This window comes from Dreissena polymorpha, chromosome 10 (assembly GCF_020536995.1).
Source record: "Dreissena polymorpha isolate Duluth1 chromosome 10, UMN_Dpol_1.0, whole genome shotgun sequence".
Taxonomy (NCBI): Eukaryota; Metazoa; Mollusca; class Bivalvia; order Myida; family Dreissenidae; genus Dreissena; species Dreissena polymorpha.
In genome coordinates, this window is record NC_068364.1 from 34,215,968 (window position 1) to 34,235,205 (window position 19,238).

General features: G+C 35.5%; 1 protein-coding gene across 1 annotated transcript in view; it reads left to right on the top strand.

Moving 5' to 3' along the window:
- LOC127847215 (frizzled-7-A-like) overlaps positions 1-8,020 on the top strand; it is a 63,221-nt gene extending 55,201 nt beyond the window's left edge. Inside the window, exons 3-4 of the mRNA XM_052378968.1 lie at positions 5,224-5,366; positions 5,893-8,020. Of these exons, the coding sequence (XP_052234928.1) occupies positions 5,224-5,366; positions 5,893-6,177 (428 nt within the window). The 3' untranslated portion in view covers positions 6,178-8,020. The remainder of the gene's footprint in view (positions 1-5,223; positions 5,367-5,892) is intronic.
- Positions 8,021-19,238: the final 11,218 nt, after the last annotated feature.

Here is a 19,238-nt window from a genome sequence, read left to right on the forward strand (position 1 = left end):
CACAAGTGTACTAATATTTATGCCCCTATCGAAGAATAGGGGGTATATTGTTTTGCACATGTCGGTCGGTCCATCGGTCGGTCCGTCCACCAGATGGTTTCCAGATGATAACTCAAGAACGCTTAGGCCTAGGATCATGAAACTTCATTGATCATGACTGGCAGATGACCCTATTGATTTTTAGGTCACTAGGTCAAAGGTCAAGGTCACAGTGACTCGACACAGTAAAATGGTTTCCGGATGATAACTCAAGAATGCTTAGGCCTAGGATCATGAAACTTCATAGGTACATTGATCATGACTCGCATATGACCCCTATTGCTTTTCAGGTCACTAGGTCAAAGGTCAAGGTCGCAGTGACTTGACACAGTAAAATGGTTTCTGGATGATAACTCAAGAACCCTTACGCCTAGGATCATGAAACTTCATAGGTACATCGATCATGACTCGCAGATGACCCCTATTGATTTTGAGGTCACTAGGTAAAAGGTCAAGGTCACAGTGACTTGACACAGTAAAATGGTTTTCGGATGATAACTTAAGAAAGGTCATGCATAGGATCATGAAACGTTATAGGTACATTGATCATGACTGGCAGATGACCCCTATTGATTTTCAGGTCATTAGGTCGAATGTCAAGGTCACAGTGACAAAAAACGTTTTCAAACAATGGCTGCCACTACAACTGACAGCCCATATGGGGGACATGCATGTTTTACAAACAGCCCTTGTTATAATTGCTATTGCGAGCAATAAAATGTCTCTATAAAGCAGCCTTAATGTTTCTCTTTTGCAGATTTTTGTAAAAATGTTCCTTTAACGATTCAAATACTTCTGACACAGCAAAATACTTGAAACCCTTGGTGGCTAATGAATATGGCTTAATTAACATGCAACTAATGATAGCCATTATAGTATCTGGTTTCAAAATAAGTGCTGCATTCCCAAATTGCTGTATAATCAATGGGTAGGTGTTAGCCCAAAGGTTTCATGATTTAAAAAAAAGAATTGTTTGTTTCTACAAACATCTAGAAAACAGGGTAATCTTTAGGTTTTTCATTAACTTTTTTTCAACAAAACACAATTTATTTTCCACTTTGATAATAGTATTCATTATGACAGAAAACTGCTAAATCACTTTGCAACTCATATTTCTGTCTTTAAATATATTCTATACTTTATTATTCAAATGTCATCAATTTTTAAGGATAAATCATGAACAAAAATCAAGCTTGGAATACCAAAAAAAGTGTACCAGAGTCCAATTGTGGCCCCATTGGAGAAAAAAGGTACAATGTGCCTTCTTAACTATTCCAGTGCTGCAACCGAATTTTGAAGGCCTTTGCAAACAGTTTCGATCCAGATGAGACGCCACAGAATGTGGCATCTCATCAGGATCCAAACTGTTTGCTATTCTGATAGTATTCTTTGAACAAAATCAAAGACAATGCTTATTTTAGAAATTCAGCAGACAACATTTTTGCAGACAACAAATTTCCCAGCATGCAAAGGGTTAAATTTCAATGTCACAATGGTACTCTTTTGTACCATGGCAAGGGGGCAATATTTTGCACCAAAAATAATGAATGGTGGGGAAAGTTACCAGGCAACAAACAGTTTTGTGTATGCCTAATGTGAATTCATCTTTGCCCTTCTTCCTATGTGAGGTATTTCATTTGTTCTTTCTTTGACTTCTGATTCATGAGTCATTGACCCATGAGTATTGGTTACCGTTTCTAACAGGTGGCTTAATTAATGTGTTAGGTGTTGCTGGAAAAACAAATGTTAATTGTAATAGAATCATGTTTTGATTGTAACAGGAGGGCATACGAATTTAATGAGAATTTAATTGTATTTTCAAAGCTCAGTGGAGCCCAAATTGAATGCAGCTAAATTGAATTCATCTGATGTGCTGTGATAATGTACTTATAATTTTGTTCTACAAAATAGCACACCTTTGTAAGATTTTCTGTAGATCAACAATTGGTTCTAACATTAACCCATTTATGCCACACAATGCCTCATCTCATTTGGGTCTGTGCTGTCTTCCTAAAGGAATTTCTGTAAGAAATATTCTAAATATAGAAATAAGTATACTAGACATCCCTAATTTTGGAAATAAATTGATCCAATTTAGAAGGATGGGAGAGTCAACTTGGCATAAATGGGTTAGACATACTCGGGTCAGTGTGCTTTGAATTTATTAAAATTAATATGAAATTAGCATGTCTAGCAAAAATTCATTTGAGATGAGTTTTACAGAAATTCTTCAAATAATTGCACCATGGACAATATATTAAACTAACATCTTTTAACCTTTCTTGAAACAAAAACATACAAAAATTAAAACATGAAAAATCAACATCAATTTTGTTTATATTTGTAAAAACCTTAAGTAATTGCAAAATGAGCATGCATTTTTTTTGTTCCCCAACAGACACAATTTGTTAAAATCAATTTAATAAATAATAAATTAAAAAAAATATATATAATTTGCCCCAAAAATGGTGATAAAGAAGCAGACATATTAAAGAAAGGAACACTCTTAGTTTTTAGACATTGAAATGAATTCAGAACCTTATTGCACCAAAAAGCAATATTTAAAATCAAAGCAGTGAAGCACTGAAGTTGTACGCTGTTGTCATCCTTGATTAGCTTGTGCACATTGCACAGGCTAATCAGTGTGCACAGGCTAATCTTATTTGACATGCATTAAGCCCCGTTTTCCCTGAAAGCAGCCAATATGTACAGATTTCAATGATAAAAACATGACTGGCCAATGTTGTCTTACATTTAGCTGGTGAATACAGTAGTAGCAGTAATAGAGCATACGCTCCTAAGCATTCGTCATCTGCAGTGCAGACAGGCAGCGGTAATCGTTCTAAGCGTAGTGAGTTACCATCCTTAGCATAGCTAAGCACATACTGATTTGCAAAACATGCTCTGTAAATTTTTAGTCGGACGCTAACGCGACCAACTAAAAAAGCGACAAAAAAACCGGAAATTACACATATCATCCACTGCTCCACCCTTTGATGAATGGTATGTTAATGAGCATATTAAATCAGTTTAATTGCTGTGTATTTTATTACATAAACTGCTCCCTGCATCTGTTGAACTGGCTGTTTATAATGATTTACCCAATTTTTTGTGTCAGTAAAGTGTTAAAACTCTCTCAGTGCTGAAACTGAATTTTGAAGGCCTTTGCAAACAGTTTGGATGCAGATGAGACACCACAGAACATGGCATCTCATCAGGATCCAAACTGTTTGCTATTCTGATAGTATTCTTTAAAAAAAAATCAAAGAAAATGCTCATTTTAGATATTCAGCAGACTACATTTTAGCAGACAAGAAATTTCCCAGCATCCAAAGGGTTAAAATTTTAAACCCTTACATTCACTTATTCAGGTTTGTTAGAGCCACTGTTTCGTTATTATGCAACAAAAAAATAGTGTATTTGCAACGTGTTGTCGTGGCAATTTTTGCAGCACAACTTGGCAAAGCATTGTGGTTGCCTCAAATTATAAACTTTAATTGCTTGTTACCGTGCAGATAAATATAATGTTTTCAAGTTTTGTTGATATGTTCTAGGCAATAAAACAGTTGTGTTTAACCTTGACATTGTCAGAGAGAACCTCATTATAATATACAAGTGCATGATGTAAGATTATGATAAAGCTGGCAGCTTGTGTAAGCTGAAACAAGATTTATTGAATTTTAGATGAGATATAGGAAAATGGGTTTTAACGCATGTGTGTTAAGTGTTGTCCCAGATTTGCGCGTGCAGACTGCACAGACTAATCAGGGAGATCACTTTTTCCTTTTTTGGAATATTTGGTTTAAAGGAAGTTTCCTTAGCGAAAATCCAGTTGAGCAGGAAAATGTAAAACCCTGATTAGCCTGAGTGATCTGTACGGGCTTATCGGGGACACCACTTCACGCACATGCATTTAGCCCAGTTTTCCCACATCAAAGCTTATGTATTGCATTTATGAAAATGTTCTTAAGAAGATTATTCTTCAATCACAACACAATTATGTCCCTTGAAATGAATGATTTTTTTTTTGCTGTGTAAAAAAGGACGTAAAACAGACCCAATCCCAAACTGAAATTGTATTTCTTTTTTCCTAATTTTTTTTTTTTTTTTTTTTTAGAATGAAGTGTCTTATGATTATTTTATCACAATTTTATTTCATAAACATCTAACAAAGTATATGAGTATAATTTAAAAAAATTTCCCAAAAGGCAAGAAAAAGGCCCGATGTGTCAATATTGGTTGATAAAAAAATCTGAATAAGGTTGATTTTGTTGATAAAAAAATCCCAAATTTGCCATTGTATTGATTTAAAAAAAAAATTGACCACACTCCTTTTCCCAAAATGTCAGAAACCCTCCTGAAATTGTTTCCGCACTTGGTCACGCAGCGATAAGGGAAAACTACAAAGCGGAAATCACTTCTTTGAGGAGTTTTGGTTCTTTCCTCGAGTGAAAAAGCAACTTGAAGGCTACTTAAGGCAGAAAAAGGACACAACTTGCCTTAAGAAAGCTTGTGTTAACATTTAAATTTGCGTCTTTGACGGTTGACGTAAGCACGAAATTAATGTTTTATTTTGCTATTGACGAACCAAAAAGGATTGCTGTTTTGGTCGCTCTCAGAAAGATTGGCCAACATTCGGAAACATCATGGCTGGGGTTCGATAAGGTTGAAAAAACAACAACACTGCTCAGTAGATTTTTCTGAATTACTCCTTAACTCCTTCAATGCTGGAACCGAATTTTGAAGGCCTTTGCCAACAGTTTGGATCCAGATTAGACGCCACAGTACGTGGCGTCTCATCAGGATCCAAACTGTTTGCTATTCTGATAGTATTCTTTGAAAAAATTCAAAGAAAATGCTAATTTTTGAAATTCAGCAGACAACATTTTAGCAGACGACATATTACCCAGCATGCAAAGGGTTAAAGTGCTTCTCCTAGATTCTGTGAATAGCAGGCGATTGCTAACAAGAATCCAAAATCCGGTCAGCTTTATAAGATCTTTAATTCTATGTCATACCAGATGAAAAGGGCATTAATTCAATCATCAGTGCGTATAACAATGGAATAAAGCATGCCAGATAATCAAAATATTAGTCTTTTGAGAAAGGCACTGGTAAACAATCTGTTTTAAACAGATACCTTCTCATATAAATATTAGGTTCTACGAATTTCTTCTGCTGCAGGCAGTGAATTACAAAAGAGCAAGGAAAAAAGTGTTGGAAGGTGTGAGCCAATAAAAGTCCCCATGTGTCAGGGTTTACCGTATAACGAGACTCGTATGCCAAATTTACTGAACCACACAAATCAGGAGGATGCTGGGTTGGAGGTATGTTTGAGATCGAACAACAGAGGCCCTTTCTTGACTGATTAATTGCGTAACTAATTTCAGTAATTGAAAATCAACATAATTGATTTTATGGAATATACATGTAATATGAACTTCAGGTCCTCTTAATCTATTATCAGTTAAATCACTTAAAGCCCGCTTCATATCACAAATCCAGCATTTTCATTTTCACATTTCATATTTCACATTTCATATTTTACATTTCATATTTCACATTTCATATTTCACATTGCTGTTTGAAAAAAAAAATATGTTTAAGTTAAACCCATACATATAAATCATGATCATCTAATTCATTGGCAAACATTAATTTATTTTCATTGGTAATTAAAACAATGCATCTTCGTTATGAAATGGAATGATTAATAGCCAACAAGGCCTTAGGTGCAACATTAATCAGTAAGAGGAAGTTATACGAAAATATGTCTGTACAGACCATTTTAGAATGCACAACATTACAGGATTGATTTCTCATTCTTAAACACGTTTTCTCTTTTGCTTCAAGTATCATCAATTCGCACCGCTGGTCAAACTACAGTGCAGTAAACATCTGCAACTTTTCCTGTGCACCTTGTATGCTCCGATGTGCACAGAACATGCGGACTCTATCCCACCATGCCGTAGTCTGTGCGTAAAGGCGCTTCGAACTGGATGTGGAACGCTGATGAACAAATTTGGGTTTATGTGGCCAGATAGGTTCAATTGTGATAATTTTCCAGAGAATGGTCTTTGTATTGCAGAAGATATGACTGATCAACAAATGATCACTACCAAGCCACTAGGTGATTAAATATTCATGACCTTACTATTGTCTAACCCTCCAGTTTTCAAAGGATGTCATTGTTTGCCGTGAACAATTACCATATGCCTTACGATGAAAATGATAACTTACCTAAAACCGTAATAACCAGATATATATCGTAATTATACCCCCATTACCATTGGTATTACCATTGGTAATGGGGGCTATATAGGAGTCACTTTGTCGGTCGGTCTGTCGGTCTGTCCTGAAATTACATCCGATCTTCACTAAACATGGCCAGAAGTTGTATCTAGATGAAGTCTAGGTCAAGTTTGAATATGGGTCATGCCAGGTCAAAAACTAGGTCACGGGGTCACTTAGTGTATTTTAAACTGAAAGTTTGTCCGGACCATAACTATGTCATTTATCGTTAGATTTTAAAATGATTTGGTACATTTGTTCACCACCATGGGACGGTGTGTCGTGTGAAAAAAGTATGTTGATATCTCAAAGGTCAAGGTCACACTTGGAGTTCAAAGGTCAAATGGTTGTTCGGGCCATAACTTTGTCATTTATTGTGAGATTTTAAAATCATTTGGCAAATTTGTTCACCATCATTGGACGGTGTGTGGTGCGAAAGAATTACGTCGATATCTCCAAGGTCAAGGTCACACTTTGAGTTCAACGATCATAAATGAGCTTGTCCAAGCCATAACTATGTCATTCATTGTAAGATTTTAAAATCATTTGGCACATTTGTTCACCATTATTGGAAGGTGTGTTGTGCAAAAGAATTACGGTGATATCTCCAAGGTCAAGGTCACACTTAAAGTTCAAAGGTCAAAAATGGCCATAAATGAGCTTGTCCGGGCCACAACTATGTTGTTCATTGTGAGAATTTAAAATCATTTGGCACATTTGTTCACCATCATTAGAAGGTGTGTCGCGCGAAAGAATTACGTCGATATCTCCAAGTTCAAGGTCACACTTTGAGTTCAAAGGTCAAAAATGGCCATAAATGAGCTTGTCTGGGCCATAACTATGTCATTTGTTGTAAGATTTTAAAATCATTTGTTCACCATCATTGGATGGTGTGTTGCGCGAAAGAATTACGTCAATATCTTCAAAGTCAAGGTCACACTTAAAGTTCAAAGGTAAAAAATTGCCATAAATGAGCTTGTCCTGGCCATAACTAATAATGTTGTTCATCGTGAGAATTTAAAATCATTTGGCACATTTGTTCACCATCATAGGACCGTGTGTTGCGCGAAAGAATTATGTCGATATCTCCAAGGTCAAGGTCACACTTTGAGTTCAAAGGTCAAAAATGGCCATAAATCAGCTTGTCGGGGCCATAACTATGTCATTCATTGTGAGATTTTAAAATCATTTGGCACATATGTTCACCATCATTGGACGGTGTGTCACGCAAAGAATTACGTCGATATCTCCGAGGTCAAGGTCACACTTTGAGTTCAAAGGTCAAAAATGGCCATAAATGAGCTTGTTCGGGCCATAACTATGTCGTTTATTGTGAGATTTTTATATCATTTGGCTCTTTTGTACACCATCATTGGACGGTGTGTTGCGCGAAAGAATTACGTCGATATCTCCAAGGTCAAGGTCACACTTTTAGTTCAAAGGTCAAAAATGGCAAGAAATGATCTTGTCTGGGCCATAAGTATGTCATTCATTGTGAGATTTTGAAATGACTATACATTAATTTTGTTCACAGTCATTGGATGGCGTGTCATGTGAAAGAATTCAAGAGTTCAAAGGTCAAAATGGCTATAAATGATAATGGCATAATAATTCTTAAAAATCGCCATAAATTAGATTCTCTTGTTTTTTGAAGACAACATGCAAAATAGTCTGTGTCAATGCAGCATGTGGGGGTATATGTCACATCTGTGACAAAGCTCTAGTTATTTGCATCAAACACTGAAGAATGGCACAGATAGTGTGACATAACTTGGCATCACTCTGTGAAAATACAGCTTAATGCATGTGTGTAAAGTGTTGCCCCAGATTAGCCTGCGCAATCAACACAGGCTAATCAGGGAAGACACTTTCCTCTTTTACTTAATGTTTAGTTTAAAGGAAGTGTCCTGTAAAGTAAATAAAAATCCTGTTTTGGCAGAAATTGTTGTCTCTGATTTGCCTGTACGAACTGCACAGGCTGAGACCACACTTATTGCACATGCTTTTAACCCTGTTTTCGCGAAGGGCGGCTCAATGATATGTGCATGCTTTTCCACACTTTACCCAGATTCCGTGAATCTTAAATTACAGGCAATCATTGACAAAATCATGACAGTGTTGCAAGATCTATAGATTTCTGTCATCCAAGAAGTTAATGTGAAATATGCATGTCTCAAGTATGCATGGAAAGGAGGGAACATGAACATGCCAGATAATCAAAAAGTTATTATTGTTAGAAATGCATGATAGCAAGAAATGCAAGTACCCAAACTGTTTTACCAAATACTTAAACATTATTTAAATTCATCAGCAGTAAATTTTGTTTGTTTTCGAATTCATTGATTTCTGATTTTTGCCAAAACAAAACACAAACATACAAACTAATTATTTGATTTGACGTTTTAAATTTGTCAACCCACAAATCAACGAAAATCATGTCCCACGAAAAATTAAAATTTAACACTACCACCTTGTTACTAGATGTACCGAAAGCGCGCTTATAAATCTGTAATTCTAGGGATATTTCTCGTGCAGAAAATCATTTTCAAAACAGGCTGAGACGAAATACAAGAGTACAATAAGTTCCCTGGATCTTTTGTGCAAGATTGCAGATTTGTTCATAAGAGCTTAACCCTTTGCATGCTGGGAAATTTGTCTTCTGCTAAAATGTCGTCTGCAGAATTTCTAAAATTAGCATTTTCTTTGATTTTTTTTCAAAGAATACTATCAGAATAGCAAACAGTTTGGATCCAGATGAGACGCCACGTTCTGTGGCGTCTCATCTGGATTCAAACTGTTTGCAAAGGCCTTCAAAATCCGGTTCCCGCACTGAAAGGGTTAATGTATAAAAACATATTGAAGATGTTTCCAAAATTGCAAAAACCTGAAAAAATGTTTTACTTAATTTACTGATTGTAGACTGATCTGTATTTGCAAGATTTGCAAGATTTCAGATATTAACTGAAGTTATCTCCACTTGGTGCCCTGTCTAGTTCAACAGTTATTGCCAGTTGCATCATTCGCAAACGACATAGACAGGGAGTTATAGCTAATTTATTGTTTTTTATTGTGCTAGTAGAAGGCTTCGTCAAATACAGTATTTTTATGAAAATCTTATCAGAATAATATATGGTGAATAAAGCGCATCTTTCCATTACTGGGTGTGAATGCCAAATTGTTATCAAAATTTTATTACTCTTGGAATGATTCCATATGCAAAGATTGTCAATGAGTTCAAAGATGCACTCTCAGTGTGTACTTGAAGATTACTGTATTATATTGAAAACTAAAGGTCTGTTGAGGGTTGCCATGCTGTAGTGGATATGGTGTCGGCCTACCTGGAGGTCTGTTGAGGGTTGCCATGCTGTAGTGGATATGGTGTCGGCCTACTTGGAGGTCAAGGGTTCATTCACCCACAGTGGGAGCATTCTTAAGATCGGCCCCGTAGACACCAAGTACTGGTTCTAGTCCCAGGAAACAGACTCGAGAGCGTTTCAAATAAGCATTAGGTTTTCATTGCAATCAAGCTAAAATAAATAGGTTTAGACAAAAATTAAACTTAAGGTCTGTTGTAATAGAAATTAGTTTACATTAGAGTTTGTATTTTAAATTAAATGTCTGACGATAAATGTCAATTATTTCCTTCTGGGTTAAAGGAGTGGGCATATGTCCCATTTTGGTCTGAAAATACGTGAAATGATATTCCGAATAATTTTAGAGCTTTAGGACTTATATTCTGGTTATGCAGAGCCATTCATCCTCATCTGTAACTGTGACAAAAAATATTGAAAAACAATCACCAGTCAGTGTGTGTCCGTTTAGTGCCCAAGCTTCGACCTTGATGTTAACAGACCCGCTGACCCCTTTTCCTGTCTACTCAGGGTCGGTGACTGGTAATGTCATTTATCACACTGAATCAGTAACTCGACACCCTGGTACATGACAGGACCATGTTCATCCAACTACCGTGACCAACCAGTCTGGCCTATGTTAAAAAACACACACAAAAACACATTACAACATCAAAAGCATGTGAACCAGTCTTGTCCCTGTTGCCACATTTTCTAGTAGACTGGTTTGATTTTTTTAGTTAAATAAACAAGCAATCTGACAGATATCATCTCTTATTATAATACCAGACTACATTTGAACAAGAAAAGTGACTTGACCGATATCAACTCTGATTATAATTCCAGACTACATTTGAACCTTGAAAGTGACAGTCTGGCTTTTATGATAATTGTTATACCACACCACCCTTATAATGAACCCTAAAATGTTCACTTTAGACTGGTTACTGATATATGATAAAGATGATTGATGATACATAGCAATGCTTTTTCATGAATTAAATATTTGAGCCTCGCTGTGGGAAAACTGGGCCTAATACATGTGCACATAGAATTGTTGCAGATTAGCCTGTGCAGTCTGCACAGGCTAATCATAAACAGCACTTTTTGCTTTTATTGAATTTTTGGTTTAAAGGAACTTTCTTCTAAATGCAAATTCAGTCTTGGCAGAAAGGGTCATAGGACTGCGCAGGCTTATCTGGGACGACACTTTACTCACATTCATTAAGCCTAATTTTCCCAAAGTGAGGCTTATTTATATTAACAAACTTTGCTTTTGTTTTGGACCAAGTTTTCCAGAAGACTGGTTCATTATTTATGTAAGTAAAACCAGCCATTTTACATAAACCATTCTCCACTTTTGATACCAGTCTATGCAGTCTATATCTGGAATGGAACAATGAAGGGCAGTGGCGCTTAGCTCTGTTGACCTTTGAAAACATGTAAATGGAGCCGAAATGGTCCCTGATTATTTTAGTAAATCACTCTAAATTGACATCATTAGTACTGGGGTTTTGAGCTAGTAAATGGTTGAAGTATATTATGATCCAGCGATCAGATAAGTTGTGACAAGTGTGAAATTTTATGAAATACTGACTACACTATTTACCATAAAAATGGACACTACGGCCCGATGGCTCAAAACTTTAACAGCCACTTAAGGTAACAGTCTGTTAGCTTTAGACCCTTAAAAATCAATTTTAAAAGCAATGGTTTAACCATTTCAAATTCTCAGAGCAAACTTATTTTGTTTGTAATTAACACATACATTAAAAGGTGAACAATGAAGCCACATATATAACTTTATTGGCTCACTCAGGTGATAAAATAAATAAGGTTAAATGGAATTAAGACTAGTATATGTGACTTTATTATAATTGTGATGGACGAAAGAGTATTGTCCAAGAGTGCAGTAATTGTTTAATAATAACTAAGAAATATTGTTGAGATTTTAAATTTGTTGTGTTAAAAATGTTGCAGATTTTCTTTTTCAGAAACGTTTGTTGGACATTTGTTTGTGGGAAATAGTTAAAACCATTTACAATTCTCTCTATGTTTTATTTGACAGTCACCTGAGTTAAGAGCCCTGTAAAGGATTTCACAAGACCATTATACCAAATTATTAAGTTGAAGTCCTGTGTTGAAATGTTTGTTGCACATAGGTTTCCATGAAATGGCTTAAACCATTGAGTTTTTTTTTTACATTAAAACTGACCAGAGTTAAGAACTGCATAAAGGATTATGGAAGATAACCACTGTAACATAGCACTAAGCTGAATTTCCTGTTTTGAAATTACAATGTTGGATTATTTCATTCAACATGGATTTGTAATCCACTTCCATTGAGATTTTAGTATCATCAAATGAGAATGAAGGCTACGCTTTTTGTGCATAGCAATAAACTGTTTTATTGTCTTCACATTTCTATATAAGCAGGGTTTTTTATGCTATGTAAAAATGGCTTTAAAACGGATTGTAATCCGAAGCAAACAGACCCGATCCCAAATCAAAATTATTCACAAATTTGCCATTTTATCAATTTAAAAAATCCCACTTTGACCAGACTTCTTTTCCCTAAATAACTAGAAAAACTGCTCATAAGATACAATAGTTTTGAGCTCACCCCTCCAATCGTGCTACTGCCTGGTAGCCATGGGTAACAAACAATTTTTATGGCGGGTCTTAAGTTTAACGTTTCAAATGGATTACAAATGACACACCTTTTCGAAAATGGTCCCATTCATAAAACTGGTATTATTGGATTATCGGAACACATGAGGACACCTGGTTTTATCCAATCAGAAATACCTGGGTCGATCAAAAGAGATCGACAGACCACAGACTAGGTTAAGCATTCATTCAAGCTGTAGACAGAGTATGGGAAAATCCACAGTGGGAAACGAAGTGCATGTTTGTGTGTCGACATGCACACATAGCTACGTTGCCTGGCACACAATCATCCGATTTAAGACCCAGGCTTCTGTGGGGACTTTGTTTTTTGTTTAAAAAAATAAATAGTTTTTTGTCTTTTCCTTTCAGTCTTTGATTGTATTATGAGTCATTTCTAAAGGACATAGGAATGAAATCCTAGTTTCTAGTTCCTAAATTTTTGAACTGAGCGATTTTTTCCTGCTTGATTAAGTATCCGCCATTGGCACTTCCCTAATGAGGAAATAACTACAAATTTCCCAATTGCTGTCTGAAAAAATTAGAATTAAAGGTTTTCAAAAAAATAAATAAATAAAAGGTAAATAAAACACATTTATTTAATTTCCCTATGAAGCCTCTATGGCTTGAACCAAAGTAAAGATACAATTGACAACTTGACAAGACATAGTAATCAATTTTAAAGTATTTGTAAGCATTTCTGTCGGTCTGTCCGAAATTTCATCCGATCTTCACCAAACTTGGTCACAAGTTGTATCTAGATGATGTCTAGGTCAAGTTTGAATATGGGTCATGCCAGGTAAAAAACTAGGTCACAGGGTCACTTGGTGTGTTTTAAACCAAAAGTTTGTCCGGACCATAACTATGTCATTTATCGTTAGATTTTAAAATGACTTGGTACATTTGTTCACCATCATGAGACGGTGTGTCATGTGAAAAAAGTATGTTGATATCTCCAATGTCAAGGTCATACTTGGAGTTTAAAGGTCAAATACTTGTCCGGGCCATAACTTTGCCATTTATGGTGAGATTTTAAAATCATTTAGTAAATTTGTTCACCATCATTGGACAGTGTGTCGTGCGAAAGAATTATGTCGATATCTCCAAGGTCAAGGTCACACTTTGAGTTCAAAGATCATAAATGAGCTTGTCCGTGCCATTACTATGTCAATCATTGTGAGAATTTAAAATCATTTTGCACATTTGTTCACCCTCATTAGACGGTGTGTCGTGCGAAAGAATTACGTCAATATCTCCAAGGTCAAGGTCAAACTTTGAGTTCAAAGGTCAAAAATGTCCATAAATGAGCTTGTCCGGGCCATAACTATGTTGTTCATTGTGAGATTTAAAAATCATTTGGCACATGTGTTCAACATCATTGAACGGTGTGTTGCGCGAAAGAATTACGCCAATATCTCCAAGGTCAAAGTCACACTTTAAGTTCAAAGGTCAAAAATGGCAATAAATGATCATGTCTGGACCATAACTATGTCATTCAATGTGAGATTTTAAAATGACTCTGTACATTCATTTTGTTCACAGTCATTGGACGGTGTGTCATGTGGAAGAATTCAAGAGTTCAAAGGTCAAAATGGCTATAAATGATAATAACATGATAGTTCTTAAAAATTGCCATTAATTAGATTCCCTTGTTTTGTGAAGACAGCATGCAAAATAGTCTGTGTCAATGCGGCACGTGGGGGTATACGTCACGTCTGTGACAAAGCTCTAGTTCCAATTGGGCTGGTATCTGTACTTTTCCCAATTGGGCTGGTACCTGTACTGTTCCCAATTGGGCTGGTACCTGTACTGTTCCCAATTGGGCTGGTACCTGTACTGTTCCCAATTGGGCTGGTACCTGTACTGTTCCCAATGTGGCTGGTACCTGTATTTTTCCCAGTGTGGCTGGTACCTGCTGTACTTTTCCTAATTGGGCTGGTACCTGTACTGTTCCCATTTGGGCTGGTACCTGTACTGTTCCCATTTGGGCTGGTACCTGTACTGTTCCCAATTGGGCTGGTACCTGTACTTTTCCCAATTGGGCTTGTACCTGTATTTTTCCCAATGTGGCTGGTACCTGCTGTACTTTTCCTAATTGGACAAGAACAATTGCTCACTATGTATCATGTGGGTTTGAAACAGGCCATCAAAGGGTTTGAAACAGGCCATCAAAGGGTTTGAAACAGGCCATCAAAGGGTTTGAAACAGGCCATCAAACTTGAAAAGAACTTTCTTTTGGTGAGTTTTCAAACAAAACTATAAATTTTCTTTAAAATTAGTGTAATAATTAAGCACTGTTCCAGTGTTCCGTGTCTTTTCATTTAAGGTGACTGCATATGAACAAGGTTTAATTTTGTGAAAATTCCTCATCCAGGTTTTGTGGAAATATCAATTTAAATGATGCATCAGTTTTACATAAAAGTGTGTATTTTACTAATTATTCTCAACTTAAATGAAAACAATTTATGCCAAGATAGATGTCATATTAAAACTTTACATAATAGTTTGTTCTAAATGACATATCTTTTTGATAAATAAAAGTGTGAAGTGTGTCTGGTTTTGAATGCTAGCTATTGATCAAGTATGGTACACTTATTCAGTTGCAACTCTTTCACAAAAACAACTACTTTTGTGGAATGCACAGGCTAATCAGGGACAACACTTAACCCTGTCCCCCCGTAAGGAGCAAAGCTATAATGGCTTTTGCTACCAGCATAAAACCAGAACAGTCTATGAGTAACTCGCAATCTGTTCAGATTTTATGCTGTTTGCTGCTCATCAGTAACTAAGGGTTGGAAATGAAGCCTTTAAAGCTTGAATTAAGTAAGAAAGGTCTTTAATTAAATGTAACTTTCTAAGGGACTAGTACGTATATGTATAAGTAAAAATATGTATCTAAGTGGTAAAGGGGTAAAGCATATATATATATATATATATATATATATATATATCGTCTACTGAATGTAATAACTAGGGTAACTGACATTTTGTGAATTGTTCACGAATGCATATTTTCAGACATTATCCAAAATACAGTAAGAGCACTTACGTTATTTTTTGCGCTCAAAATATTTCAGTATTGAAATTATGGTAACTGCTCCTTTCTTAATTTGTTTTTGTTTTAAAAAAGACATATCAATTTGGAGTTTTGTTTCGTTTTTCAAGTGTTATTATAATCCTAATCAGAAAATTTGAATATGGAAAAAGGTTTATTATTTTAATTAAACATTTTTTGCTTCTCCTGAAAATTTAACAAAATGTCAGTTACGCTACTTTTTACATTCAGAAAATGACATGTGTTTGTTATGTCAATTTCAAAAATTTGATAAAAACATTATTTTTACCAAAAAGGTTGACTTAATATTTTAACAGTTGATGTATTTAACCTTATGAAAAAAAAAAATGGAAAAAAGTAAAAATGTATAAAAATGTCAGTTACATGACTTATTACATTCAGTAGGCGATATAAAGGCCCGTATTTCCATGACCCCTGCTCATAGATAGAAACTGAACAGCAGCTCAATTACAAACTTTGTGAATAATACAAACAAGCATGTATAATTGAAAAAAAACACAAGACAATTACTTCCAGATTTAACAAACATTATCCTTAAAATTATATTTTATTTCTTCATTCATGAAACATAAAGCGCAATGCTTTAATGTTTTTGAGCTATTTATATGGTACAGTATCTTGTATTACAAGCAGCGTATCAACTTAAGTACATGTTTCAAACATATCATTACACAAAAAATGATGAAAGTAATCTTGGAGCGTTTTATTGATGCTGATTCACCTAGTGCAACTTAATTCCTGCATATCATTTCACGCACTGTAAAAATGTCAAATTTGCACATTTCTTGTGCATGGATTGCTTTTAATATCTACCATTTCACATTAATGGCACAATTAATGATATGCATATGTGATTTGTTCTTGCATGCAATATTGGTTTGAGTCTTCTGCCCGATGCCATTTTTATGCTCCCCCCAAAAAAATTTGGGGGGAGCATATAGTCGCTGCTTCGCCTGTCCGTGTGTCCCTCCGTCCGTGCACAATTTTTGTCCGGGCTATTTCTCAGCAATTAATGACCGGAATTCAATGAAACTTTATGGGAAGCTTCACTTCCAACAGGAGATGTGCATTTTATCAGCCGGTTATGGTCGGATGATTTTTCACAGAGTTATGTCCCTTTGAAATTTTCTATAAACTGTACATATAGTGCAATTCTTGTCCCCCCAACTACTGACTGGAATTCAATGAAGCTTTATGGGAATCTTAACTACCTTGAGGAGATGCGCATGTTATTTGTGGGTTCTGGTTAGATGATTTATTTAGAGAGTTATGGCCCTTTGAAATTTTTAAGTTGCTAAACCATCCATCCTATTATTTTGTCCAAAGTTATGCCCCTCAAGACGTTTCCTTTTATCTGAATATATTGTGCAATATTGTGAGAAAAAAAACCTTTGGGGAGCATCTCCCGTCTCCGACGGTTTCTTGTTTTTTTTAAGATTGGGAAATGGGACAGAACAGTTTGGATTGGGATAAATTTGCGTCGTTTTGACTAAAATTATTAAATTGGTGTGTGCATTTGTTTGGATAACATATTCTTAAAAACTGAGAATAAAATTGTTTTCAATATTATATTAACTGAGGTTCAACTTTTAGAGCTGGAAAGGGAAATGAACTAAATGCCATTATTTATATATTATTTATTTTTTAATTGGAGACCTTCATTTTAGAATTTTAGTCATTTAGGAAAGTATTTACTTTTTGAGATTATGAATTGATCCCAAATTTTGACTGGTTCTTACATGCAATTTTGATTCCAGTGTTCAGCTTTTGTGTTGAAAGTTGCAAAAATCGTTGATTGGTCATTACATACAATATTTGCCCCCATTTATTTATCATTTTAACCCATTTCTGTTCCCAGACCTCAGTGTTCAGAGCCTTTGTGCCAAAAGTTTTAAAGTCTTTGATCAGTCATTACATACAATATTTGCCCCCATTTATTGTATCATTTTAACCCATTCCTGTTCGCAGACAACTGACCTTGACATAGCATTAGCCATTAGTGTTGTAAGAATTGAAGTTGGACCTTAGCATGTATCAACCTTATTGTCACAGAGTTAATGTGAGTCGCGTTCTGAGAAAACTGGGCATAATGCATGTGCGTAAAGTATCGTCCCAGATTAGCCTGTGCAGTTTTCACAGGCTAAGCTGGGACTACACTTTACGCGCATGCATTAAACCCAGTTTTCTCAGAACACGACTCACATTGTTGTAAATTTAGAAATGGTTGCCCTTCATGGCTGAACTGTACAAAACAAGAAAGGAATTTATATTTCTTCTTCACAAATTGATACTTATGTGATACAAATAAAATTGTATCCCTGACAGAATCGGATTATGTCAGATGAAACTGCACAACTTGGGCTGATATGCCCGTGTGGCTTTTCATTTGATCCTTAACTGATTTCTGACTGTGAATGAAAGAAATTATTGTCAACAATAATGTAAAATTGCACTGGCTTGTTTGAAAAACAGTGAAGGAGAATACATACAAAATCATTATTATTTATGGGTCATTATGATGTTTGTTGATTTCTTCAAGCAATAGATAGAAAACCTTAGATGTGCATGTTCCTTGATTTCATGAAGCATTAGATAGAAAACCTAAGATGTACTGCATATGTTATTTTGTTCATTTCTATTTGCATTACATTCTTGTGTTATTGCTTATAAATGTATATGTATTTGTTTGCAATCTAGAAATAAAATGTGTTGAAAATAAAAAATGAATATACATATATTCGTTTATTTTGTGGGTGGACCCATCCATGAATTTAACTGAAACTCAACAGCAAAGTTAAGGACGCAAATTCCTTTTTTGTTTTCCAAAACCAGAAATCAACAAATTTACCTGTCCACAAAAAGTCATGATATTGCATGCGGAAAATATGTGTCTTGTTCTGAGAAAACTGGGCTTATTTCATGTGCATTAAGTTTTGTCCCAGATTAACCTGTGCAGTCTGCACAGGCTAATCAGGGACAACACGTTTCGCCTAAACTTGATTTTCGGTAAGGAGGGACTTCCTTGAAACTAAAAATACCATTAAAGCGGAAAGTGTTGTCCCTGATTAGCCTGTGCGGACACTTTACGCACATGAATTAAGCCCAGTTTTCTCAGAACAAGACACATATAAGTGATTTTACTGTATGTTTTAACCGTGTCCACTGAAACCATTTTCTTCGACCATGCAGCAATGTACTCTCTATATAGAGCTGCTTGTTGACATTTCACTAAGTTCTAACATTTCTTGTGTTTTGCTATTTTATGTGTTTAGTGTATTTTGATTAATATGATACAAACATGAAAAGTGTTTTTTGTTCATAGCAAAAATCATGTTGAGGCAGAAAGTGTTGTCCCTCATTAACCTGTGTCGACTGCACAGGCTAATCAGTGGGACGACACTTTACGCACATGCACTAAACCCCCTTTTCACAGAGCACTGCACAAATGATTTGTTCTTGCACTACAAGCTGGGATTAAATTAATTATTTATCTGACTGATAAGGTATTACCCCAGTAAATGATTAATTACTTTTATAATCCTCATGTATTGGACTCAATGAATAAACTTGTATTTAATAGGTTTTCCATATTTATACACCTGTTCATGCACCATGTTTTAATTCACAAACTCAATGATTAATGATGTCTAGACGGACACAAACTAATAGATTAGAAGGATAGGTAGGTCTTTTGGTGAAATGAGATCTTTCCTGATTGATGCATTGCGCAATAAACCTTTTATAGCAGGTCTTGAGCTGGGGTGTTTTTCTGCAGAAATATATACCAGTGATGTGCATGTGATTTTGATAGTTAT